Source organism: Bos indicus, chromosome 4, assembly GCF_029378745.1.
Source record: "Bos indicus isolate NIAB-ARS_2022 breed Sahiwal x Tharparkar chromosome 4, NIAB-ARS_B.indTharparkar_mat_pri_1.0, whole genome shotgun sequence".
In the NCBI taxonomy this organism is placed as follows: Eukaryota; Metazoa; Chordata; class Mammalia; order Artiodactyla; family Bovidae; genus Bos; species Bos indicus.
This window is the reverse complement of record NC_091763.1, coordinates 119455396-119481309: the sequence shown is the minus strand read 5'-3', so window position 1 is coordinate 119481309 and position 25914 is coordinate 119455396. Positions and strand designations below refer to the sequence as shown.

The following is a 25914-nucleotide window of genomic DNA, read 5'->3' as shown; positions in this document are numbered from 1 at the left end:
GGTATCAGTGCCCGTGTCTGAGCTCCGCACCTTGGTCTTGGAAGGCTCCTCAGCTCCTGCAGGAAGTGTTGTGAATGTCGGCACTTTGCAAGAACGGCCCTCCCCAGCCTCAGCAGCTGAGGCTGGAGCCAGCCAGCAGCTCCATGCCCTCGGGACCTCCAGGGACACCCTTGCCATGGTCAGCCGCTCGGGGTTCGCTCCCCGAGCCTCCTCGGGGCCTGAGCCGCTGTCTGCCCCAGGCATGTCCCGCATGTGATGGTGGTCCACTCGCTGGTGGACGAGCCTGGGTCCCGAGGAGGAGGGCTCCCTGTCTGGTCAGCGTGCCAGCAGCGGCTGCAGCACAGAGGCCGAGGGGATGCGCTGACCAGCCTCGCCCTGTCCCCCCCACCAGCCCCTCCTCTTCAGAGGGGTGTGGCTGCCCGGCCGGCGGCTGAGTCTTGGTGGAGCCAGCTCAGAAGCAGAGCCCCACAGGTGGGGAGCAGGCAGGACCCCCCTGCAGACCTGTGACAGGCTCTATCCTGACCACCCACGGCGGGCAGGCCCGGGCCCCTCCTCAGACCTCACCACTATCCGGGTCGCAGGCTCTCCCTTATCACCATGTGGTCTGCTCGTCTCTTTAGAAGCCGGTGCAGCTCAAATGTCCAGGGCCTGGCTGCAGCCGCAGGGTGTCCGCCCAGCCCAGCGGCTGGGGGGTGGGTGGGAGAAAGGCCTGCTGTGTGCCTGTTCTCCGGCCCAGTGGGGTTCCTCCCTGTGGGGCTCCTCCCTGGTGGGGCTCCTCCCTGTGGGGCTCCCACCCTGTGGGGCTCCTCCTTGGTGGGACTCCTCCCTGGTGGGACTCCTCCCTGGTGGGGCTCCTCCCTGCTGGGAGTGGGTGTTGCCCGGGAGGAGGAGCATAGGGAGGGTGGGCAGGAGACACGTGGGCCAGACCCCAGGCCACCGTGCACATCTGGGGAGCTGAGAATGTCCCGAGGCTGGAATGTAAGCCCATGGTGGGTGCCGTCCACACCTGGAGACGCCGCTGGTTCATCTGTGAGCCAGGAGTCGTGCCTAAGAAGGGGTCACTCCTGAGTGCAACAAGCATTAGATGAGATCCTGCTTGTTGAGGAAGGCATGGGTGGTCAGCCTTTGATGCTTTTTTTTTTAATTAAAGAGGGTGAAGCAATTGCTCGAATGGGTGGCAAATGTGAGGGTTAACTTTACATCTTTTAAAGTAACATTCGCAGTAGCAGACAAGCGAACAAACACGAACACGACTGGGGACGTCCAGCGTCTGCGGTATTTTGCAGAGACTGGCTTGGCCTTCGATCAAAGTTGGAATTTTGATCCAACCTCTTGTCATCTCTGTGGTTCACAGTCACCACCGCAGTCAGACTGAGAGGGTGCATGAGTGTTTGAATGTGTTTCCACAAACTCAGGGGAGACACATATACCAGGAAAGCACCTCTTCCCATGATTTGGGCTCTTCTGGGCCCTTTGCATTACCCATTTCATTAGTTTGCTCTCGACACACACAGTAATCAAGGCAACTTATGCAGAAATCAGTGGTGAGTGTTCCCTTTCTCCTAATTTTGCAACAGAAGACTGTCAGGCACTCCCTGTGAGGTGCTCCTGGGTGCTCCGCGTCTGTGTTTGCAGCTGCCCCAGAGGAGAGGCCTCCTGGCTGCGCCCGCGGGGCTGGCTCCCTCCTCTGCATCGTCTTGTTCAATTCTGGTTGAAAACGTCCCCTGAGCACAGAGCTACTCCAGTTTGGCTGTTAGACTGTGACCCTGGAACAGGTTTATTCAAATAAAAACGGTATAAAGGTGGGTTCTTGGTAATTTCTTCTTGTTTTGTGAACATCCTCCTCTGCCTCTGGTGGTGGTTTTCCGTCGCAGAGCAGGGGTGAAGCTGCGCTTGGCTCACGTGTGTGTTTAGGTTACAGAGTGAGACCGCCGCCCTGGGCTTCTGTCGGGGCACCTCCACTGGCCTGAGACCGGGCAGCTGTGAGGACCGTGCGTGCGGCCCCGCAAGGGCGACGTGAGTCGGGGAGCACTGCTGTCGCCCCCGAAGTTTCCGGTTGGTCTGCTTTGTCTCAGCTGCGCGGCTTTCCCGGCCACGAGAGGGCTCCGCCTCAGGCCGGGGTGGTTCAATCTGGGTCTGGAGGTCTGTGTCTGAACTTCAACCTCGGCAGAGGGGACCCCCCCTCCAGGAGTTCTCACTCCAGGGCCCTCACTCACAGCCGCAGGGTGTGCACCTGTGGGGGTGTGTCCTGCGGGGCCAGCGGCTGAGCGTTTGCTGTGCGTGAGCCTCTGTGCGGTGGGTGCTTTGTCCGCCACATATTTATACCTTTCCACGTTGCACAGTCACGGGAGTGAAGTAATTTGCCTGAAGGCACTGGTCTGTCTGGTTCGGAACTTGGCTCCATTTGATGTCAGGCTAGAGAAACAAAACTAGCTGAAACACACACCTCACAGAGACCCCAGGGCAGGGGCGTCCAGAAGGTTCTCACGGAAGCCGAGTGTGGGAGGTGGCGGCTGCTCATTCAGCAGGATGGCGGGTGAGACTGGGCTTGTGACGCCGCGGCGGGACAGGAGCTGGGCGACGAGTCCAGGCTCCCGCAGGAGGCCATCAGGTGAGCGAGGCGTTCAGAGCGGGGTGCCAGCCTGGCCTCCATGGAGGCCGCCCTGGGGCCGCAGGGGGCATCCAGCCCTCAGGGTACCAGCCTCCCCCTGTCAGAGGCCGCTGTCCCGTTTCCACTTCAGTCGAACATCTCAGAGCCTTGGCATCTTCGGCCGGAGGACACGGCCTCCCCGCTTTGCTACTGGAAAGGGTTCCAGGCTCTCCAGGGTGAGGCCCCACAGAGGAGTTTCACTTTTTCAGGCATGGACAGAGTACAAACTAGGTGGAGTTCAGAAAAGTGAATTCTGCATGTTCAGAAAATACTGGCACCGCACAGCTGGGCCAGTCACACTCTGCAGTGGGGAGAATTGTGCAGGTAAACCCTCGTCATTAGAGATCCCTGCAGTTTGTGGGTTGTTACCTGCCGATTCCCGCGGGTCACATGCCTGCAGCTCCTTTTGTGTCCCTGTTGAACAAGCACTGACCAAGCGTTTCCTCCAGAGGCCTGTGCTGGACAGGCCAGCTCTGCGGAGGTTTTCATTAGGACCTCAGGCTCAGGACCAAGCCGTGGTTCACAGTCAAAGCCTGCGAAACCTCCACGGCCACACCCGGCCTTGGCTCTGGCATCTAACACTTGATGCCCACCGCCCTCCTTGCCGAGCATTGGGCACCACATTTATAGTCACTAAAGCTGACGTTAAAACTTTGGGGGCGGGGCAGTGCATTCTGAGTAAGTAATTTTTATAGAATTAATTTTTCTTATTGTCACGGTGATGCCTTTTAACTTAGAAAGTTCAGAGGGCACAGGTGATCAGCAAGAAGGTCTGGGTCACTCCAGTGTTCTGTCCCTGCGTCTGTGTGTCCTGTCTTCCCTGTGGGAGGTGCCTGAGTGTTCCTAGAGATGAAGTCATAGTGTAATTAGTGCCTTTAAACCTGCCTTGAAAATTGGCTTCCCTCATAGCTCAGTTGGTAAAGAATCCGCCTGCAATGCAGGAGACCCTAGTTCGATCTCTAGCTTGGGAAGATCCCCTGGAGAAGGGATAGGCTACCCACTGCAGTATTCTGGCCTGGAGAATCCCATGGACTGTGTAGTCTGTGGGGTCGCAAAGAGTCGGACACGACTGAGCGACTTTCCCTGAGCACTGACCACTGAAAACGTTATTACCTTGATTGGGTGAACTTTTACATTAACCTAAGAGGTAAAGCAAATATCCACTTCCTCTCTTCCCACAGCTGTTGATTTTTCCAGTGTGTTATCCTATAACCAGCTTTCGAACTCTGGGGAATCCAGTGGAGTCAGATCGCAGGACTGGTGGGTGGGTCTCCTCTGAGCAGTGCTGGCCCGTCTGACCCCCGGCCTGCCGCGGCGCCCCCACCCAGCTGGTCCACGTAGGTGGACTCTTGGTGCCACATGGATCCCCCTCTGGAGTCGGGGCCTCATGTGCACTGTTTTTACTATTAGCCCCTGCTTCTCAAACCTGCTGCCCAGGGAACCGCCTGGCAGCCTGGGTTCGGCACCCCGGGCCTCGTCTAACCAGCCTGTACATCCTTACGAACATTCTTGGTGGATTCCCACGCCCAGTCAGGATGGAGGAGGACTGCTCTAGGTCACACCCCGTGATTATTTTTTTTTAATTGCACACGAAAGGAAATCCCTGCTTTTGTGTCATTGGCTTGTTTAGCTAAGAGGCCCTTCGCTGGATTTCTGTGAGCCCCAGTTCTAACATCTGAGCCTTTGCTGGGGCAGGTCTGTCCCGTTGCAGAGCTGAACATGCTCTGCCTCCTGTGGGCACATCGAGAAACGCACCGTGATAGCTTCCTGGGCGTCTTGCCCAAACTCCTGAGCCGTCTTACCAAGGACATCCATCCCACGAGGTGGGGGTGTGTGGGGACAGAGGGCGGGAGGTCCTCGGGGTCCCCCAAGCTTGGAGGGAAGCGTGGGGCCAGGAGACACTGGAGACGCCCCTGCCGCGGTCCCGTCCCAGCTGAGCTGTGCCCCGAGTTGCCTGTTGGTGCCCTAACCCTGGGCCCTGCAGAACGTGACTGACGCTTGGAAGCAGGGTTGTGGCAAGTGTGACGTGTTGAGGCGAGTCCCTGGAGTGGCCGTCCTCCCGTGTGACAGGGTGTGTGAGAGGAGGGCTGGCCGTGTGAGGACAGGGGAGGAGACAGCCCAGGGCCGAGGCCCCTGGGGGCCGGCCTCCCGGAGTGAGGACCTGCGACTCTGCTCTCTGAGCCGCCTGGTCTGTGGACTTGGCTGGGGCCAACCCCCTGCCTCCTTATCTGGGACTCGGGCCCGTCCTGTTCTGGGGTGTCATCTGGCTTCTCCAGGACACGTAAGCTGCCCCAGCGGCCTTCACGTCTCTGACTCTGGATGCGCGTGCATCTTTTCCTCTCGCTCAGCTCTCAGCCTTCCTGCCCCTGAAACCAAAAATCTCAACTTCCCATTTGTGCGCCAGATGGAAAAAAATGCTCATTTGGTCTTTGCCCAAAAGTAGCCTCTTTTTTTTCCCTGAAAGTCAGTTCAGCCTCTCTTGAGTGACAGGAACAGGGAGAGCCTGTGAACTTTTCTTGGGAGTAAAAATAATGTCTTGACAAGGTTGCCATATCCATTCTGGTTTGATGGGAGCTGGTTTTCAGTCCAACCTCAGAGTATTTTTAAACACATGCAGATAGAGTCACGTGCTTTGGGAGGAAGGGCAAGCAGCAGACGAGGCAGCTGACTGGCCCTGGAGTCTCCATGGCATGAGGTTTTGTGGCCTCGAGAAGACCGGGTGGGGAAGGCTGGCTCCTATCTCAAGAGACACCAGGAAGAGCGGCTGCCACTGTGTCCTCAGTCACCCTCCGGTCTGTCCGGTAAAGGACTGAAGCCCCCACTGTGGGCGCTGGGGAGGGCCAGGGACGACCCCTGCAAGGCTGGGCCTTGGGAAGTGCTCCGTCCCCGTGGCTGCTTCCTGTTTGGCGCAGGTTTCCAACTCTCTTCTGCTCAACTGCTGCAAACCCTGAAATTAGCCCAGGATGGGACATGACTGAGCGACTTCACTTTCACTTTTCACTTTCATGCATTGGAGAAGGAAATGGCAACCCACTCCAGTGTTCTTGCCTGGAGAATCCCAGGGACGGGGGAGCCTGGTGGGCTGCCGTCTATGGGGTCGCACAGAGTCGGACACGACTGAGGTGACTCAGCAGCAGCAGCAGTGCCGCCATCAAGAGGAGATGCGGTGGCCCATGGCAGTGCCATGATAGAGCCCTTCCAGCTGCACGTGTCCAGGGGCCCGGGGTGCAGGCGGTGGTTGCGACAGCGTTCCAAGATCCCTGGAGCTGTCTTTCCATGTTGGATGGCGCCCTGTGCCAGCCCTGCACGTGTGAGGCATTTGGAGGGCTGAGGTGGACGGAAATGAAAGGACACAGTCACATAACCTTCCGGGAAGGCCAGTGGGGTGGAGGCCACGGCTCGGTGACCAGGTGGTGGAGGAGGGTCCGGTCCCTGCTTGTCTGATGGGAGAGGATGTGGAGGTGTAGACCTGCTCCCATGTGTGGAGTGGAGGGAGGAAGACGGGGACTCAGCGCCCGTCCGCACAGACAGCCTCCGGGTCGCTGGCCGGGCGTCGGGCAGAGGCCATCAGCTGGCTGTGCCTCGGGAGAGGCTTCAGGAGGGAAGCTTCTCTTCTGTTTTGCACAGGTTACCAGCTAACCTGACTTTGGCCCCAGGGCCTAAGGCGTGTTGTAGGGAACGGCGCTCATGGCAGCAGGCTTTTGGAAAGGGCGGCTGCATGCTATCTCAGGAAGTACCCTGTGCTTTAATTACGTCTGCCATCACGAGAGGTGAAAATTCTGAGAATGTTCGTGGACCTGTTTGCAAAATGTTGATGCAAAGGCCCAAGTACAGGCAAGCTCAGGCACGCTGCTATTTCCTGGGAGCCCCTCGGTCGTGCCTAGGGAGCCGTGGTTCAGCCACAGTAGAGAGATCAGAGTCGTTACAGGACTGCCTGGGAGGTGCTAATGTGATGTCTCTCCACAGAAGACCCAGATAGAGGCTACTTAATCACATGCAGACTGTCTAGGGCAGTAACTCAGGTCCGGAATCTGCGGAGAGCAGCAAGTTCAACTGAGGGATGCGTTTCCCTGAGAAAGAAAAAAAGCTGGAGGACTCTGAGGAAGTGGTGAAGCAGGAAGCAGCGGAGCCCGTCTCCCACCTGGACACCGCTGAGCTGGCAGAGCCTTGAGGACGGCACTGTCCCGTGAGGCTCACGACTTCCGGGAGAAGCCTGGATGAACGGCACAGTAGCAGTTACCTGCTCCCTGCCAGCTGCACGGCGGCCCCTGTGCGTGTTCCCAGGGCCGCCCGCAGGACTGCAGCAGGGAAGCTGGGGCGCGTCCTCCACATGCAGGGGCCCTGGGTGCTGCTCTGACCGCACAGGTGCCTGCATGGTTGCACCTCCTCCATTGTCACACGGCCCTCGCCCTTTGGCTGAAACGACTTCCAGAGCATTTAAAGGGCCAGCATTCTTTTATTCACCCCTTCGTTGTTCATTTCCCCCTTTTGGGAGCTAAATGTTAAAGACTAGGACATTAAAAACAACCACATATATGGGAAAATTCAGTGCAGTTCAGTTCAGTCGCTCAGTCATGTTTGACTGAGTTTGTGACCCCATGAATCGCAGCACGCAAGGCCTCCCTGTCCATCACCAACTCCCGGAGTTCACTCAGACTCACGTCCATCGAGTCAGTGATGCCATCCAGCCATCTCATCCTCTGTCGTCCCCTTCTCCTCCTGCCCCCAATTAATTTATTTTAATTGGAGTCTAATTACTTTACAATATTGTAGTGGTTTTTGCCATACATTGACATGAATCAGCCATGGGTGTACATGTGTCCCCCAATTCTTTCATCCTCAAATACATCAAGGTGTTTGACTATACCTTTTACACGAGAATCTACTGTTGTCTGTTTTTATTTCTTTTCCACTGCTGAGCTGAGCCTTTATGGCCGCACGTGGGCTTTCTCTAGTTGCGGTGACCGGGGCTCCTCTCCACTGGCGGTGCGTGGGCCTCTCATTGCAGAGCTGGCTCTGGGCACGCAAGCTCCAGCCATAGCCCTCAGGCTTAGTTGCCCCGCAGCATGTGGGGTCTTCCTGGACCAGGGATCAGGCCTGCGTCCCCTGCACTTAGGGGGTCCTTACCACTGAGGCACCAGGGAAGCCGCACGGCTGGCTATGAAGCCTGCCCTTCTCCCCCTACTCACGACCTTCCAGCGGAGTGCCCGGCCCCAGGGACCCCCTGCTTTATGCCCAGGCTGCAGCCCCTCCCGTCGTTGCCTTAGCTCCGGTCGTGCGGTCCCACTGCCTGCGTTGCGGGTGCAGAGCAGGGAAGGAGCTCCTGGCTTGTCTGCTGCTCTGTGGCAGCTCTGAGGGACTTTTCTGGAAGAGCGTGGAGCAGCACAGTGAAACCACAGAGGAGGAGCCGAGTCCCAGGTCCCAGGTCCCAGGCCTCCTACCACTGAGCAGGGAAGGGGCCTGCCCGCCCATCCTTGCTCCGCGTTTCTGAACAACCGTCAGAGCCTCGGGCGTCTCAGCAACCCTGGGGCCCCTGCTGCACCCCCGTCCCCAGAGACAGTTTCCAGCCCTCCCGTTTTATTCCCCGTCTCTCAGCGATGCAAAGAGCGCCATCACAGTGATGGGCCTGCAGGTCGGCAAGGGGCTGGAGGAGCACCCAGGCCAGGTTGGCGGAAAGCCAGGCTTCCTGCTTCCTCAGCTCTTCCCCACGAAGGGAGAAGACCCCAGATCCTTGGTATTTTTCACGGGATCCGGGGAGGGAAGGTGAGGGATGGGGTCGTTGGCCGGTGTTTGAGGCGCCCCCCAGAGCCAGACTGCCTGGACACCCACCCTGGCCGGCGCAGCTCAGGCCCTGCCTGTGTGCCGGGCGCTGTGGTGAGAAGCTCCGAGCTTCTGGTCGGGCCGCGGGGTTACGGACACAGGCGTCCCACCTGCACTCGTGGCCGGAGGGCCGGCCGCCGAGTCTCCTGCTCGCTCGTGGGTCTCAGTGCTGCCCGCGGTTCAGGCCCGGGGTTCACGGGGGCCATTCCTCACTCTGGTCTTAACGGAAGCCAGAGGCTCTTTCTATGGGGTTTGCGGCGGGCTCTGCGGCATTGCGACGTCAAGATGGCTTGGGTTCCAGAGACGTGGACTTGAGTGATGGCAGAGCAGCCCCATTGATTTCTGTGGCTGCTGTTTTGTTGTGATATGAAGAGGCTTCTCTGTCAGGTTTCTGAGGGGCTGTATATCTGATAAAACACACGGCAAGACCGCGAGGCCTCTTTTCCCTCCGCAGCGCTTGGCCTCGGCTTTGCTGAGTGGCCGCCCCGGGCCCCGCCCCCGTGGGCACCACGAGCACGCGCATCACGCTCGCGGGCACGCGCCCCTCCGGGTTTCCGACGGCGCGGGCTGCGGTTTGCCTCCGAGGGCGCTCATTCGGTCTGCTTCGCGCGTCTGTACTCAAGTAGCTGCTGTGACTCTGCGGTTAGGCTTCTGATCTGTTTGTTTCTTGTTTCTTTTTGGTTGCAAACACCTCACGAGACCTCGAGGAGCAGCCCGAGCAGAGCCTCGGAGGGACGGCGACTGGTCCCAGTGGCAGGACCGGGCCCCCGGGGAGCCCAGGGCCAGCATCGGGAGTTCCGGATGTCTCTTCCTCCTCCCGGGAGCCCCAGCGAATCGCCAGGACGTGCGGGGCTGGGGTGGAGTGGTCCTGGCCCCCAGCTCCCCAGGGCCGGTCTGCTTCCGTCCAATCCGAGGCGGGGACACCAGGAACTGTTTCTCTGGGAGGGCGGGCGTGGTCCCGGGACGCGAGAGACCTGGGCACTGGCCCTCGCGTCCAGCCTGGCTGCCCCAGCCATGCTCCGGGGGCAGGTCCGCGGAGGCGTCCAGGCCCCCGTCAGCAGGATCGGTCAGATTGGGCTGTGCTGCCCACCTCCATGGAGGGCCCACGCCCCTGGCCAGCGGTGCAGGCGGCAGGTCCCCCAGAATCTTGCTGGGTTTGAGAATGATGCAGGGCAGGGGGATGAGCAGAAGTACGAGCTCACGCGTGTTGGAAGAGTGGGGCAGGGGGCGCCTACAGCAGGAGGCTCTTCTGGGTCAGAGGACCATGGCCCCCAGCCTCAGGGCCAGGGCGCCCCTTCCTGGCCGGGGGCTGGAGCGCAAGGCGGGGGCAGCACCCCCTTTCTGTGCCCGCTTCCAGGGGACTTCTGGTTTCAGGCCATTCTGCATATTTGAAAGTGAAAGTTTACACAGTGCCGTTAGCGGGGAAGAACCTGCTGAGATGTAGGAGCCGCGAGAGGAACCGGTTTGATCCCTGGGTCAGGAAGATCCCCAGGAGAAGAAATAAAACCCACTACTTTAAGAAACTGCCCGCCAACACAGGAGACGTAAGAGATGTGCGTTTGAGCCCTGGGTTGGGAAGATCCCTTGGAGGAGGGCACAGCAACCCACTCCCGTGTTCTTGCCTGGAGAATCCCACGGACAGAGAAGCCTGGCAGGCCACAGTCCATGGGGTCCCAAAGAGTCGGACACGATTGAAGCAGCTGAGCACACATGAACACACCATTACCCTCACACGATATTTTTATTCTGTTTCAAATAGCTGCTGCTGCTTTTTTTTTTTTTTTTTTTAGTAGAAATGTTCAAAAGTTATTTGATACTGAAAGTGAGAGAAATGGTCTTAGTGGGAAACAGTGTCTGCACTGGAAGTGGGGCCCTCGGTTCCATGACCCGTGGCCCTGAGCAGCATCCCCAGGCTGTCCCCAGAGCAGTCCGGGATCCGAATCCAGCCTCCTCTTCTGCCTGAGAACTGGGGCAGCTTGGTCACCGTGCAAGGAGGCTGGGGCCAGCCTGAGCGTGAAACACGCTTGGGAGGGGGTGGCCCACCCCCTTGCTCACCATGGACTTGCTGGACCCACCCGGGGAGCTTGAAACTGCCCTGTCCTGGGCCCTTCTGCAGGGGGTCTGGGTGGTCCTGTGAGCCCTGCCTTCGCCCTGTGAAAGCCGGTAGGGAGGAGCTGAATCCCCCTCTCCCTGCAGCCCTGGGAAGCAGCTCCTGCCTCGGGAGGGAGGGCGCTGACGGGCAGGTTCCCCTAGCCCGTGAGGCCCCGCAAGGCCTCCTGTAGGCGGCTGTGCCCGGGATTCGGGGAAGGCCTCTTCTGGGCGCCATCTTGTGGCCTCTTTCTAGTATTGCAACCCTCTTTCCCAAGCCGGGCACCCGTGCTAAGCCACTCAGCCGTGTCCAACTGTGTGACCCCGGGGACTACAGCCTGCCAGGATCCTCTGTCGTGGGATTTTCCATGCAAGAATACTGGAGTGGGTTGCCATGCGCTCCTCCAGGAGATCTTCCTGACCCCGGGATTGAACCCGAGTCTCTTATATCTCCTGCATTGGCAGGTGGGTTCTTTCCCACTAGCACCACCTGACCAAGCCAGAATCCCACAGGTGGGTGGAATTAATTCCACGCTAGCGGCCTCCCTGGGGGCTCAGATGGTAAAGAATCCGCCCGCAGTGTGGGAGCCCTGGTGGCCGGGAAAGGTGGCAGGGGGCTGCAGGCAGGCGTCTGATGTGCCGTTAGGGGCGTCAGGCTGCCCCCAGGGTCCCAACTGCATCCCCAGGTCTGTGCACCTGCCCGTGGGCTGCACTTGCTGCCGAAGCTCCCCCAGCGCCTTCCATCTGTCTGCTCGCTACAGTCTTTGTTGCCCCACCCCACTCCAGTCCTCTTGATTGGAAAATCCCATGGGCGGAGGAACCTGGTGGGCTGCAGTCCATGGGGTCTCGAAGAGTCGGACACGACTGAGTGACTTCATTTTCACTTTTCATTTTCATGCATTGGAGAAGGAAATGGCAACCCACTCCAGTGTTCTTGCCTGGAGAATCCCAGGGACAGGGAAGCGTGGTGGGCTGCCGTCTATGGGGTCGTACAGAGTCGGACATGACTGAAGCGACTTTGCCAGAGATTTAGAAGCCCTGACTTTTATTTTTCTTCCGCCAGAAGGGAAATTTCTCTGTCCGCTCACTTCACCTTGTCTTGCCTCCTCCCCTTGCTTTGGGGGCCCTGCGGTGGTGCTCAGCGGTGCCCTGGGTGGGGGCGCAGGGGGCTCACGGGTCCTGAGCAGCTGTGCTCCCAGCCCAGCCTGTCCTGCAGGCAGCGGCCGCCACGTCACCCCGCACACCAGCGCCTCTGCCTGCTGGACCCTCCTGCCCCCTGCACCGGCAAGATTCTGGAAGATTCTGGAATCCTGGGAGATTGCTCCAGGCCTTCTCTCACCTGCCCCTGCCTTTCTCTTGTGAATCCTGTGTCCCCGGGACTCCCTCACTTTACCACCCAGGCCCCGGGCACAGGCCACAGTGGTGTCTGACTGTGTTGAGTGGTAGGCGGGGGAGCAGGCAGGCTGTGGCGGGCACCTCATGCCTTTTCCGAGAAGCCGGTAAATGATATTCTGTTGTGAGGAGCTTCATTGCTGCGCGTTGCAATTACACTTCATAATTCCACCTTTTTCAGTGTTAGGTAATTAGGTTATAATGAACACCATTAGAGTAATTACACCGTTTGGAAGGCTCACCCAGTAAGCCATGAGAATTGCTTTGAAAAACAAGAAACTTTATCTGATGAAAATTACATTTGAAGAATTTCAATTCTAAGGTGCCAATTCACCAAAGTAAGAAATCCAGAGTGACGTTTACCCCAGCAGGCCCCAGACAGGGCCCTCGTGTTCTCTAGAGAAACGCTTCAGCCCCGGGTTTCGCCCTGTTTCCCGCCGCGCCGTCCCCGCGGGGCCGAGCACAGACCTAGCCCGGTGCTCGTGCTCGGGGCTGGGTTCCCCCGGGCGCCCCGGTGGGTGTGTCCGAGAAGCCGGGCTGCCCCGCGGTCTCCCAGGTGGGAGTTGGGGCGCGTGCGCCGTTCTGAGTTTATAGCCAGTTAGGTGTCTCGAGTGCCTGCAGGGTTTTCGAAGTCGGGTGTTCGGGCTGAAAGCAGACCCGGTGAGGGAGGCGGGCATGGCTGCGGTCAGTCTTGTGCGCAGCCTCTGCCGCACGCCGGCCCTGCGCCCGCCTGCCCCTCGCTGCTTTCTAGGCAAAATCAGAGTACCCACGGCTCCTCTGGGTACAGGGGCCCATCTTTTCAGGGAGTCCTGGGGTGGAGAGAGGGAGGCAGTACTGTGGACGCTGCCTGGTGACCCCTTCCTCCTGGAGGACAGGGGCGTCCGCCCCACGTCAGGGAACAAAGGACGGTCAGAAAGGTGGACAGGCTGCCCACTGTGCCCTGATCACCGCCCCCCTCAACAAAGGAGTTACTTCCCAGTTGCACGCAGGGGCTGCATGGGGGCGACCTGGGCCCAAGACGAGGCCTGGGAACTTGGTGGGAGACACGTGTGGAGGCCAGCGTGCGGGTTCCTGCTGGAGGCGGTGGGCGGGCAGGGAGGGGTTGGTTGGGGGCGCGGCGGGGCTCAGGGCTCAGCCTGCGTCCTGCAGGACCCCTCTGTTTCCGCGTCATGGCCACGTGGTGGCGTCTGGTGTCTGGGTTGGCTTGCCCACAGGGCACGAGCACCCGGGCTGCCGGGTGGGCACTGGGGCAGCCCCAGCCCGCGTAGGCTGCGCCCTGGGTCTCTGACCGGCTGGGGGTGTCCGTCCCTGACCCGGTCAGCAGTGAGGGTTCGATTCCTCCCTTTCTTATTTTAGGTTGAGTTATGTAGGTTCTTCACATGGGCCTGAGGCCCTCCTCACGTCGGGGCTGCACGTGGGGTCAGGGCCAGCGGCCAGTGAGTTGACCACAGTCACGCCTTTGTGATGGAACCTCCAGAAACCACATAAAGGACTATGACTCAGAGAGCTTTGGGCCGCGAGTGCGAGAGGGCTGGGAGCGGGGCGCCCCGAGGGTGCGGAGCTCTGCCCCTCGCACACCTGGTGCGTCTCCCTCCCCCGGTGGTTCCCGAGTTGTGTCCTTTACGATAAACTACTAACGTCCGTGAGCAGTGTTCCTGAGTCCATGGGTCGTGCGGGTGAGTTACCAGCCCTGTGGTGGCAGGGGTGGGGGTCAGAGGGAGTTGTGGGGACCCTGGTTTGCAGCTGGGACTAGGCTGGTGTCTGAAGCCGGGCAGCCTCGTGGGACAGAGCCGTGACCTGGGGGTCTGCCCTAACTCCAGTGTGAGTGTCAGACACGGGGTAAGTCCCAGGACATCTAGTCTGTGTCGAGTGTCGGGGGGCTGGGTGTTGGGGGGGCCTCAGGTTGTGCTTGCTGCCAGGAATGAAGACTTGGACTTGCTTGTGTGCGTTAAGTGCAGATTGCTCACCGATGGACACGGTCCTCAGCTGCTTGGTTTGGGAGAGTATGACAGACACGTGGGAGCTGCTTTCTCGGTGCCCGCGGGTCGACACCAACAGCGGGGAGGAGGGCAGGGCCAGGGTGCAGGTGAGCATCCCGGAGGAACCCATTATTGGATTTTAGTACTAGACATTGTTGTACTAGATAAACACACTCATGAAACCGTAATGAAGTGTTAGCTGGCTGGGGGAAGTAGGAACTGCGGGTGAGGGGGCCCAGAACAGCACGTTGCGCGCGTCTGGTCTCCAGGCCGGCCTCCGGCTCTAGCGTTCAATGCCCCTGAAGCACATCCCCCTGAAGCAGATCCTACTGTGGAGACATGCCAGCAGCTGCACGTGTGGCTCCCACCACGTGAGGCTCAGCCCCCGGGCTGGACGGGCACCACCTCCCCTGGGCAGAAGGTGATGGTAAGTCCTGAGCCTGAGTGAGCATTTGCTCCAGGGCCCAGGCTGGATTGCATCTCAAGGACACATCTGAGCGGACTCTGGGCAGCAGACCCTGATGGTGTCTGAGGGGCCCCGGGTGGTCATCCCACCAGATGGGAAAGGATAAGCTGGAAGGAGGGGCTGCCCTGGGAACAGAGAGCCGTGCAGGCCCAGACCCCCTGGAGCAGGGCCCACCGCCCCGCCCGGCAAGTGCAGGCAGAGCCGCTGTCCAGTCTGGGGACAGAGGCTCACGATCCGCACCACTCAAAGCGCACTTGATTTTGGGAACAGGCTGTGACAGGAACAATTGATTCTGGTTTTCAGGAGAACGGCCTCAAGTTTCCTTCAGTTCAGAGGAGGTGTAACCCTGCGCCTGCCTGTCTTGGGCACGAGGACGAGGAAGGGGGGACAGGGTGAGAGGCCTCCTGGGGAGCGGGGGAACTCAGCGTCTCCCCAGCACAGCGGGGACCACTCTCGGTTTGGCCAGTGTGGCCTGAATTAAAAAGAATGTTTTCCTAAACTTGGAATTTAAAGAGGAAGTGATTGGCATTCTAATCACTGAGAAAAATGATGTTATGGTCTCAATTATCTGATTTTCAGTTGACCAGGACATTGTATGTTTTGCCCAGGTGAATTTGGGTCTTTGAATTTGATTACTGCCGAACAGCTCTTGTTGGTTGTAATGCCACAAGAAATAAAAACAGAAGTCAATGCTACTTTGGTAGTTTTGTGTTAACTTTTAAATCCCTTCAAAGCTGAACTTCCATCAGAGCAAATTTTCATGACTGCAATTAAGAAAATTTCCCTGGGCCTGATGCTTTAATGATAATGGATGAAACAGAATTGGCTGGAGTTCCGGTCTCCTGAGCTGCTCCCAGGACCTCATATCAAAGCAACTTCTGTTACACGGGACTCAAAGAGTGGAGGCCTCTGAAGAGGGAGTTCAGGTTCTTGTCCACGTTGCCAGAAGGGATGAGTCATCTGCTCTTTATCAGCATCTTTATCAACGTCCCCAGGGCATTGGGACTGGGGATAGAAAGCTTGGAGGAGGTTCACCCACGCGGGAAGTTGAGTCCGGTGGGACTTTCCCGTGAGCTCTGCTCAGGCCTGCATGGCTTGTCCCCTGAGGACCGTCGCTTCAGGGCTGTGCCTCTGGGGCCTTGTGCATGCAGGCACACTCCAGAGTTGAATATCATCATTTTCCCTTAAATGAAATGTATTTTAAACCTACAGAGTTTGTGGTGATTTTGGACGAGGTGAAGGTTGTTCTCCTTGCCCAGGAGCCCTCGGGGGCTGACGGCCCCTCAGGGGTGGCCTCCGAGACCTGTGGGTGTGCTCCTCGGTCTCGGGGCAGAAACCTCGGCATGCCGGAGCCCCTCCACCCCGAAGACTACGGCGAGGGGGCGGCCTTGAGGCGGCACTGCTGCTGCTGCTTCCGGAGTAGCGGTCTCTGCTGCCCGTGGCCCCTGCAGCTGGGTCCCTTCCAGTGCCGTCTCCAGTGTGTGCGGCCGGAGGCCCTTACTGGTCCCCGGGGGCCTCGGGCCCTCTGAAGCCTCGGACTGCTCGCTGTGGAAGGCGTGATGGTGCAGACCCCAGTGGTCTTCCTCCTCCGCCTCCCACGCCGCCCTCGGGGCTGTCAGTGGACACAGGCGTGTCCAGCGAGGGTGGATGAGGAGGGCAGGAGGCGAGGCAGGCAGCTCCAGCGTTCACTGTGCAGGACCCTTGAGGCTGGTCAGTGCTGGGGACACAGGGTCCTGAGAGGGAGTCTTCAGAGCGCACTGTCTGCCATGGTCTCTTTCTTATCTGTAAGGGTGCTGCTGCTGCTCCTAAGTCGCTTCAGTCGTGTCCGACTCTGTGCAGCCCCATGTACTGCAACCTTCCAGGCTTCTCCGTCCATGGGATTTGCCAGGCAAGAGTACTGGAGTGGGTTGCCATTGCCTTCCCCCTGTAAGAGCACAGGCGTTCTCATTTTAAAACGTTCATTTCTCCCATAGTGTTCAAAGTCCTCGACGAAAAGGCACAGCACAAAGTAGGGAGCCTTTGCAGACGAGGGCTTCTGGCCAGGATGGTTCCTTCTGTGTGCTCAGACCTTCTGGATCGTAGTATTTCTCCTACGTCAAAGCACTGAAGAAGCGCTACCGCCCACGCTCATCAGTGCCTCTGCACGTTCCCGGCAGAGGGGACCCGGGCTGGGTGAGCCCTGTGCCCACCTCGGCCTGCCCTGCCGCCCGGGCCCCTCGCTGCCCCATCCCCAGGCTCAGGCTCTGACTCCCGACTGTCAATTCTGTCTTCCCTGCCACATAAGCGCCTTCTCTTGCCTTCTGTCTTGATGACTCTGTTTAGAGTGTTACCTTGACTTTTGAACTTCAAATTGCATTTCTGACACTCTGACAGGTTTAAAATCGTCTCTTGGATCTCCCGCAGGATAGTCAGTGTCTGCAAGTCTGTGTAATTAGGAAGAACTGGAGCACACGTTGGGCCCAGACTCCCTGTGTCGTCCTGGCAGCTCTGGAGGCCAGGAGTGGGCTTCGAAAGATGCTTGTATTTAAACCCCAGGGTGCTCAGGTTTCTGTTTTGTTGGTAGGAGTGTGTTATTTACATGGCTGCTGTGTCATAGCTTTTCTTCCAAGGAGCAAGCGCTTTTAATTCATGGCTGCAGTCACCATCCACACTGATTTTGGAGCCCAAGAAAATAAAATCTGTCAGGGTTTCCACTTTTTACCCATCTATTTGGCATGAAGTGATGGGACCAGTGGCCATGATCTTAGTTTTTTGAATATTGTTTTAAGCCAGCTTTTTCACTCTCCTCTTTTACTTTCATCAAGAGGCTCTTTAGTTCCTCTTCACTTTCTGCCAATAAAGTGGTATCATCTGCATATCTGAGGTTGTTGATATTTTCTCCAGCAATCTTGATTCCAGCTTGTGATTCACCCAGCCCAGTGTTTCTCATCATGTACTCTGCATATAAGTTAAATAAACCAGCAGCCTTGACGTGCTCCTTTCCCAGTTTTGAACCAGACAGTTGTTTCATGTCTGGTTCTAACTGTTGCTTCTTGACCTGCATATAGATTTCTCAGAGACAGGTACAATATTTCCATATCTTGAAGAATTTTCCACAGTTCATTTTGATCCACACAGCCAATGGCTTTTGTGTGTGTTACTCAGTCGTGTCCAACTCTTTGTAATCCTGTGGACTGTAGCCCTCCGTCCATGGGATTCTCCAGGCAAGAATACTGAAGTGGGTAGCCATTACCTCCTCCAGGGAATCTTCCCGACCCAGGGAATGAACCCAGTTCTCCTGCATTGCAGGTGGATTCTTTACCATCTGAGCCACCGGGGTGTAGGAATCAGATGTTTTTCTGGAATTCCCTTGCTTTTTTGTGTGATCCAATGGATGTTGGCAATTTGGTCTCTGGTTCCTCTGCCTTTTCTAAATCCAGCTGTTCATTTTTTCCATGACATTTCCTAAATGGTAATTCCTTGTTTATTTTTAATTAAAAAAAATTTCTTCCATGCTTATATGTAAATTCAGGAATTTTTCAACTGGTTTCTGAGTCAAATCTGGTATTTGTTTCCCAAGAAAATAACGATTTGCCCAGATTTTCATTAAGCATAGTTGTATATAGTGTATATTTTTAACTTTTGTCTTACAATGGGCTGCTTTACCAAGACTCTTTCATTTTAATAGTTCATTTGATTCTTTGTAATTCAAAGAAGTCAGATGTAAGGACTGTAATGTGGTTTTTGGGAAACGCTTCCATCTTCAGACTAGAGCTTTGGTCCTGGAAGCTTCCCTGGCCCATGCCTTGGTTCTGCTTCCTTCCCTCCTCCTTCTCCCCTCCCCTTCCTTCTCTGCGTGTCTGTCCTGACGCTGGCTCTCATTCTCAGTCTTGTCTGGGTGTCGTCTCCTCCACCACAGCTCCCAGCTCTGTGGTTTGCATGTTAACCAAGCTTTTCATGTTTCCAGGTCTGGCCTCCCTGTGGCCGCCTGGGTTCTCCGTGGGGATGGCTCTGTCCTATGAGTCTGTGGTCCAGACTCCATCATCACTCTTCCCTCTTTTTCTAATCAAACCTCCTGTTTTCTATGAGTCTTCACTCAGCTAGCTTTACATCTGGCCTGTTGTCCTGTTATCTCCTTTTCTGTAGTTGGCATTTCCCTAAATTTTACTGAGAACAAAAATCAGATGCTTTTTAGAGTGTATGGGTTTCTGATAGTAATTGTTAAAAGCACGTTTCTCGCACCAGCCACGCAGGTTTGCCTTTCATGTCACAGAATCATTTTTCACCCTCACGCTCTTGTTTTGGTGTCTGATGTTGACTGTAGCTGTTCTTTATCCTCACGACGAGGAAGCATGTATTCAGGCTGATCCTGCCCAGGGCAGGACATGTGGGTGTCTTGGATCTCGGGGGAGAGTGGTGTCGTCATGGTTGGGCAGCACCCCCCAACCACGAATGCCCACCCTGGCCTGTTTCTTTCATGGCCTCGCCGGGCAGGGGCACCCTGCTCCTGCCCACTGGCTGCTGGCCGGGTGTTGAGGGCTTGGTCCTTGGACACTGGGTGGTAATGTAGCGCTCACAACCCACCTCCTCTTTCTTCACCTTTGTCCCACGCATTTTTGTCCTAAAATCATCATTCTCACATGGACCCTGGGGCAGAGAAACCAGACCTGAGGTTCCCCACGGGCTCATCCCCACCTTCTGGGTGAACTTGCCTTTCCGAGCTGAGCCAGTTCCCCGACCCTTGTGTGAACCTGTTCAAGTCCCAGGGGAAGAGGACAGGTCTTTGCAGCTTTGGTGGGTTTGCACCGCTGCAGCAGGAGCACCCACCAGAAGCTGGGAGAGGGATGACTTCACCCTCCTCTCCGTGCACGTCCTTATTTATCTTCAAGGATTTTTTCCACCCGCAAACCTGGAGGCAGAAATTAGTTATGTGGCAGCTGGTTCGGATCTGGGCGACCAGAGGTAAAGGGAAAAGCCTCGGAGCCGGCCGCCAGCCCAGCTGGGAGTGATGATTGATTTAGCAGGAGCATTCCTTGAGCCAGGCCCCCAAACATGGCGAGAGACCTGCCCATAACCGTGTGGCCTCCCGTCCTTCAAACAGCGTTGAGTGCCAGTCGCCAAGCCGCTGCTCTGGCTCTGGTGCCGTGGGGAACGCTGGAGGGGCCCCTGCTGTTCAGGTTGCCATGGCGACCTCTCATTACCGCAGACCTGTCGGGAGAGCGAGCACTCGCGGTGGTTCACGTGTGTCCTGCTGCGTCCTGTTTCGCTTGTGTTCATGTGCATGTGTGGTGCACACTGGCGCACACGCCAGGGCCCTGGATGGGCACAGGCTTCTGGCGCCGCCCGCCCCCACCCCTGCACACTTCAGTCTGCACCCCTGCCCTGGAGAGTAAATACCACGCGGCTTGTGGTTGGAGGAAGGAAGAGAAGTCCATGCACAAAAAACTGTGTAGACCCAAGCTATGGAAATTTATTCCTTTCATTTCTGTGAACCTTTTAAAAAATATAAACACTTTCTGTAGAAAATTAGGGCAGGCATGCAAAAACATCTCACATTTTGCAAATGGGTATTAATTTTCTATAGAATTAAAAGGACTTTTTCTTAACTAACTGAATATTCTCTATCCACTGAGCCCCTAAATATCTCATACAGTCATAATATGATAATTTAAATGTAATGGCTTGTTCTTGGGACCTCAGGAGTTTAGAAGATTGATCAAAAGTACCAGTCCTCACCCTGTTGCTTTTGCCACGACCTGGTGACACACAGGGGCAAAGCTGGGCTTGAGTTGCTGACCTTCCCGCGGGTTAACTGCGAGCCTGGCTATGGCTGCACTGCCCTGCAGTCAGCAGGGGCCCCAAGACAGCAGGTGCCTGCGGGTGTTTGTCAAGGTCAGCTCTCTGCGGACGCCAGGCGCCTTAGAGGGTGCTGCCAATAGTTTATAACTTTTTGACAAAATTGTAATTCAAAAAGGGTGTGGCCCACTTACACGCTTCCAAGATTATTTAGTTTTGAAATGGACAAACCTGTCACACTCACCACATGCCAGCAGCCAGACTGTCAGCCCCCAGAGCCGTTGCCAACCCTTTGGGCAGAGCCTCGCTTTGCTGTCGCTCGTGCCTCCTTCATTACCGGGCAAGAAAAAGTTTCTGTGTGTGTGCAAGTGTGTGTGTGTGTGTGTGTATGTATATGTGTGTGTGTATGTGAGTGTATCTGTGTGTATGTGTAACTGTGAGTGTATGTATGTATATGTGTGAGTGTATATGTGTGTATGTGTGAGTGTGTATGTGTGTGAGTGTATGTGTGAGTGTGAATGTATATGTGTGTAAATGTGTGTATGTATATGTGTGTATGCATCTGTAGAGTGTGTATAAGTGTGTATGTGTGTGTATGTGTGTGAATGTAAGTTTGTGTGTGTGTGTGTATATAAATGTGTGAGTCTGTGTGTCTGTGTGTGAGTGTGTGTATGTATATCTGTGTGTGTGACTCTATGTACGAGTGCATGTGTGTATGTGTGTGTGTATATGTGTGTATGTATTTGTGAGTGTGTACATGTGTGAGTGTATGTGTGTGTGTCTATGTGTGAGGGAGTGTGTATGTATATGCATGTGTGTGAGTGTATATGTGTGAGTGTATGTGTATATATGTGAGTGTGTATGTGTGTGTATACGTGTGTGTGTGTATGTGAATGTATGTGTGTATGTGTGTGTGCATGTGGGTATGTATATGTGAGTGTGTGTCTGTGAGTGTATATGTGTGTGGGAGGGTGTATATGTGTGTGTGTATGTGTGTGTATATGTGTGTGTGTCTATGTAAATGTATATGTATGTGTGTATGTATATGTGTGAGTGTGTGTCTGTGAGTGTATATGTCTGTGTGGGTGTACATGTGTGAGTGTGTGTGTGAGTCTATGTGTGTATATGTTTGTGTGTGTGAGTCTGTGTGAGTGTATATGGGTGTGTATGTGTGTGGGAGGGTGTATATGTGTGTATGTATATGTGTGTGTGTCTCTGTGTGCGTGTATGTGTATATGTATATGTGTGTGTGCGCGTGTGTGTATGTGTGAGTGTATGCGTGTATGTATATGTGTGTGTGGGTGTACATGTGTGTATGCATGTGTGAGTCTGTGTGTGAGTGAGTGTATATGTTTGTGTGTGTGAGTCTGTGTGTGCATGTGTGTCTGCGTGTGCTCTCTGTGCCAGCCTTCCTGTGGCCGTCTGGCTCCGCTGCCCGGCCGCACGGTGTTCTGACGTTTGGTGACGGCAGGTGGAGGCGTCCTCAGCTCTCCACTCTGGGGCTGGGTCTTGGTTGCATCAGAGGAAAGGTCAGGATCAGACGGTGCACAGGAAGGGCAACGACACCAGACAGCGAGGAGAGAGACCAGACGTGGGCGAGGGGAGCAGGGACCGAGGCCGGCATTCAGAGAGAAGTGAGGCTGACCGCAGGGGGATGGTCCGCAGGCCGCGCAGACCACCGGGAGCGCTCTGCACCTCCGCCCCTGGCGCACCGTGCACCGCCGTCGAGACACCCGGAGGCCTGAGCCGCCCAGAGCCCCGGGTGACTGACCGTGGGCAGGGCAGGCCTGGGCGCTGCCTTCCCAAGGCCCGCGTGGGCTCATCCGTGGGGCCGCTGAGGACACAGGTCCTTCATGTCCACACCTCCGTGGGCCCCACCTGGAAGGTCCGCTGGTCGACTCCCCCGGCCGGCTCCGGCTGGCTGCAGAGCCTGTACTCAGATCCCGTGGCTCCATTTGCAGCATCTCGAGAACCTGCTGTGTGTCCCCCGTGGTCTCTGAGGCTGAAAATTAAGCTCAGACTTGGTGAAGCCTCGGTCAGCGGTGCCCAGGGCGTGCTGGGTGTGGTGGGCGCTGGGGCCCAGGCCCCTGTCTGGGGGACTGTTAGTGAGGCCCTGCTTCTGCTTGTGCCCCAGCTCTCGGTTCCGAGAGGACACCCGTCTGTGAGTGCAGGGCCTGGTATTAAAGCTGTCAGAGAGGACAGTGGCTTCCTGCGGCCCTGAGCTAATGAGGCTGGCTGCACACCCCTCTCCTCAGGCACCTGGGCTCTTGCAGGGACTGCCATTCTTAATCTTATTTTAATTTTCAGATAAATTACTTTCATTATCCTCCCATTTACCGTACCACGTGTGCACCCCTGCCTATTAACGTCTGCCAGCTCCTCTGTGAGCTCAGTGTTCAGTGGCCGTGGCGGCAGTGCAGTCATGAAGGACCATGCGTATTGGTTTACAGGGATTATTATTTTTTACTCTTTGAGAAAACATCGTAGAGAGTTGCTAAAACTGGTACTTCTGCTGGACACCATGACGTGTGAGGACAGTGACTATTAGTGATTGTCGGGATGAGGCCCCTACATCTGGCTGGCTCTCCATCAGGTCCGTCCAGGGGCTGCCAGGGGCCAGACCGGTGGTCAGCCTCGCTGGATGTCTCTTTGCCATCAGGAAACCAAATGAAGTTGTTTTTCAAAATTTACGATTTAAACACGCACCCCCGCCCCCCGTCCCCGCCCCCCAGAAGCCACTTTTGTCCAAACTGAAACCATGGCAGCTCCGAGCTGCGTCCTGGGCTGCTGCACTGTTTTCTTGTCTCTATGAGGTCTTGGGTTTAGATGACAAGCCCCGACCCACACATGGACAGCTCTGGACCGTGGGTTCTGGCTCCTTGGCCTTGGGTCAGCGAGGCTACTTCCTCACCTCCAGGCAGCTCTCCAGCCGTCACTTCTTGCCATCTGGAATTCACAGCCTGGTGAGTCTGCAGGCCTGTCCGCATCACTCGTCTCCACGTGGAGAGCTTCTCTGTCCATCATCCCTCATTCTTTGGTCAAGTATTTATCACTCTTTAAGAATCATTGTGAAATACACATGGCATTAAGTTTACCAGGATTCCCTCTTAGTAAGACTGCATTTCCAGTGGTTCCAGGGAGGGGGGCATGTGTTCAGTTCTCTGGTTGGGGAGCTAAGATCCCACGTGCCATGCAGCGCGGCCAAAAGATTAAAAAAGAAAGCAGAATGTTTAGTGACAAAAATGAGATGCACAGCACAATACCATTAACATAGCAAGAACCCACGCATGTAAATAACACACGCCCTTGAAGCTTACATTTAACCTGGACGCACGGTTCTGTGGCTCTCAGCACGTTCGCACTGTCGTGCAGCCATCACCACCGTCACCTCCGGATGCTTCACCTTCCCAAACAGAGCCTTTCTCTTCATCACACGAGAGCCCCCACCCCAGCCGCCGGGACCCACATCTACATTCCGCGTGTGTGAGCCTGATCATTGTGGGTGCTTCTCAGATGGCATAGTGGTAAAGAATCCGCCTGCCAACGCAGGAGGTGCAGGAGACGAGGGGAATGAGTCTGTGCTAACTCCGGGAAGTAGTGGAGGGCAGAGGAGCCTGGCGTGCTGCAGGCTGTGGGGTCACAGAGAGCCAGACATGACCTAGCGACCGAGCCGCAGCAAGCTGCTGGCGGAAGAGGAGTCACGCGGTGCTCGTCCCTCTGCGTGGGGCTCATGCCAGTCAGCCTGACGACCTCAGGGTTCTTTCCTGTTGTAGCGGGGTCGAGGTGTCTGTCCTTCCTTTCTCCGGCTGGATCGTGGGCGGACATTTGGTTCACATGTTCAGCCATCAGTGGACCCTTGCGTGGCCTCCTGGCTGCTGTGCCCTCCTGGCTGCTGTGCCCATGCAGGTACAAATATCTCCCTAAGGCCGTGCGTTAGGCTTCGGTGCGTTATTCTTAAGTAACTTCCACGGGCCAAGCATTCTGGTGAGCGGGGCGCACCTTCCGTACTGCAGGGGGACAGACGGGTAAGGATGGTTCCCGAGTGTAGGACTCACTGGGCCCCGGGGGCGGCAGGAGAGGGGGTCGTGGGAGAGAGATCCGGGGGCCCAGACTGGGCTCGGGGTGGGGAGGCCCTGGACTGCTGGGCGGACACGAGAAGGGGTGGGGCCTCCCACACGGCTGAGCACGCGGAGCGCGGGGGCGGGCCGGAGCAGAGGGCAGCAGAGCGGTCATCGGCAGCTGCGCGGCCGTTGCTCGGCGCTCAGCTGGTCCGCCTGGGCTCGAAGGCACAGCTGTGGGTGACTCAACGGGTGGGACCCTCCATTCTGAGGAGCTGCCCTCACCCTGTGAGAGTGGAGGGGCCGGGAGGGGGAGAAGAGAAGGGGGGAGGGCTGGGGCCTGACGCTAAGGCTGGTGTGGACGAGTCCCCGCCCCTCCCCTCCCCCTCCCCCTCCCCCCTCCCTTCCCCACGCCCTGGGAGGTGGAACAGGAGTGGGTGCAGGGCAGGTGATGGACGGCTGTTTCTGAGTGACTGTCAGCGTCCCGATAAGATGAGGCCGACAGCTGCTGCTCCCGGGATCCCACATGACGCGCCGTTCTCCTTCACCGCTGCTGACGGCCCGCAGCGCCAGGCCTTTCTATTCTCCTCGGAATAGTCAACGGAACGGTCCAGGCTGATAAGAGGAGCGGCCCCGTTACCTGGCAACGGGCTGGAGCGGAGGGCTGCTGATGGGAAGATCAGCTGCGGCGATAAACCGCCTTCCTTCCCCGCTGCTTCTCTGTGGACCACAGCAGACAGCCGCAGCAGCCCCAGAGACTTGGGCGGAGTCTGAGCTCCCAAAGGAAGGTTACTGCGTGCCCTTGAGTCAGCCTTGGGCAGGTGCCCCCGCCAGGAGGAGCCTGGCTTCCTGGAACCTGCAGCGGAGGTCTTTAAGGAAGCAGGGCAAAGAAGGAAAGAAAGAAAGAAAGCAAGCGAAGTCGCTCAGTCATGTCTGACTCTTTGTGATTCCATGGACTGTAGCCCACCAGGTTCCTCCATCCATGGAATTTTCTAGGCAAGAGTACTGGAGTGGGTTGCCATTTCCTTCTCCAAGGAAGCAGGGGAAGCACCATTGAAATCCCGCAGCCTGGCCGGCATGTCAGCCAGGCCAGGCAGAGACAGCAGCAGGGTGGGCTGGCCTGGGGGCAGAGTCAGCCCCATTGGGACCCTGAGAGCTGGCAGCGAGGCTTGACCATCGGGTGCTGTTGGTGGTTTGGTTCCTGCTTCTTCATGGTCTTTCTTCCAGTAAATGCCTTTCGTGTGGATGAGACCTGCTGGCCACCGCATCAGGACGCTGCCTCCCTGCCCGCAGGCCTGTGTCCACTCCACTCTCCTCTGCCCTTGAATCTTGCCTTTTGTCTGCTGGTCATTCATACAAGATCGTGGAATTTTAGAACTGGGAAAGGTTCAGATCATTTGGTTCTCTTCCGTTATTTTCAGAAACAAACAAAATCCAAACCCCAGACCCCTGAGGACCTGAGAGGTGGCAGCTACACTGGCTGTGTGGGCTCCTCCAGGCCAGGCCCCTGGCTGGCACTGCAAGGCTGAATGACCACCTCACGTTTCCGCTGGTCCACGGGAACGTTCTGTCCTGGTCATTTCATCGGATTTCAAGTAGAAAAGGCAAAGGCAATTTGGCCGCTAGAAACTATAGCGTTTTTACTATGATACTCGGCTGCTCAGATACAAGGTGAGCTCCGTCTCC

General features: G+C 56.7%; 1 protein-coding gene and 1 long non-coding RNA gene across 3 annotated transcripts in view; one reads left to right on the top strand and one right to left on the bottom strand.

Moving 5' to 3' along the window:
• PTPRN2 (protein tyrosine phosphatase receptor type N2) overlaps positions 1 to 25914 on the top strand; it is a 602297-nt gene that overhangs the window by 112074 nt on the left and 464309 nt on the right. Inside the window, exon 1 of one of the 2 annotated variants that reach the window (XM_070788512.1) lies at positions 13599 to 13626. The exons of the other annotated variant lie outside the window; for it this stretch is intronic. Coding sequence (XP_070644613.1) covers positions 13614 to 13626 — 13 coding nt within the window. The 5' untranslated portion in view covers positions 13599 to 13613. Of the gene's footprint in view, positions 1 to 13598; positions 13627 to 25914 lie in introns of those variants that run through there. 2 annotated transcript variants of the gene reach the window in all.
• Positions 22610 to 25906, bottom strand: LOC139182823 (uncharacterized). Its single transcript, XR_011566395.1, has 2 exons — positions 24869 to 25906; positions 22610 to 24177 (listed from the first exon to the last, which is right to left on the bottom strand). It is a non-coding gene; the product is annotated as an uncharacterized lncRNA (long non-coding RNA).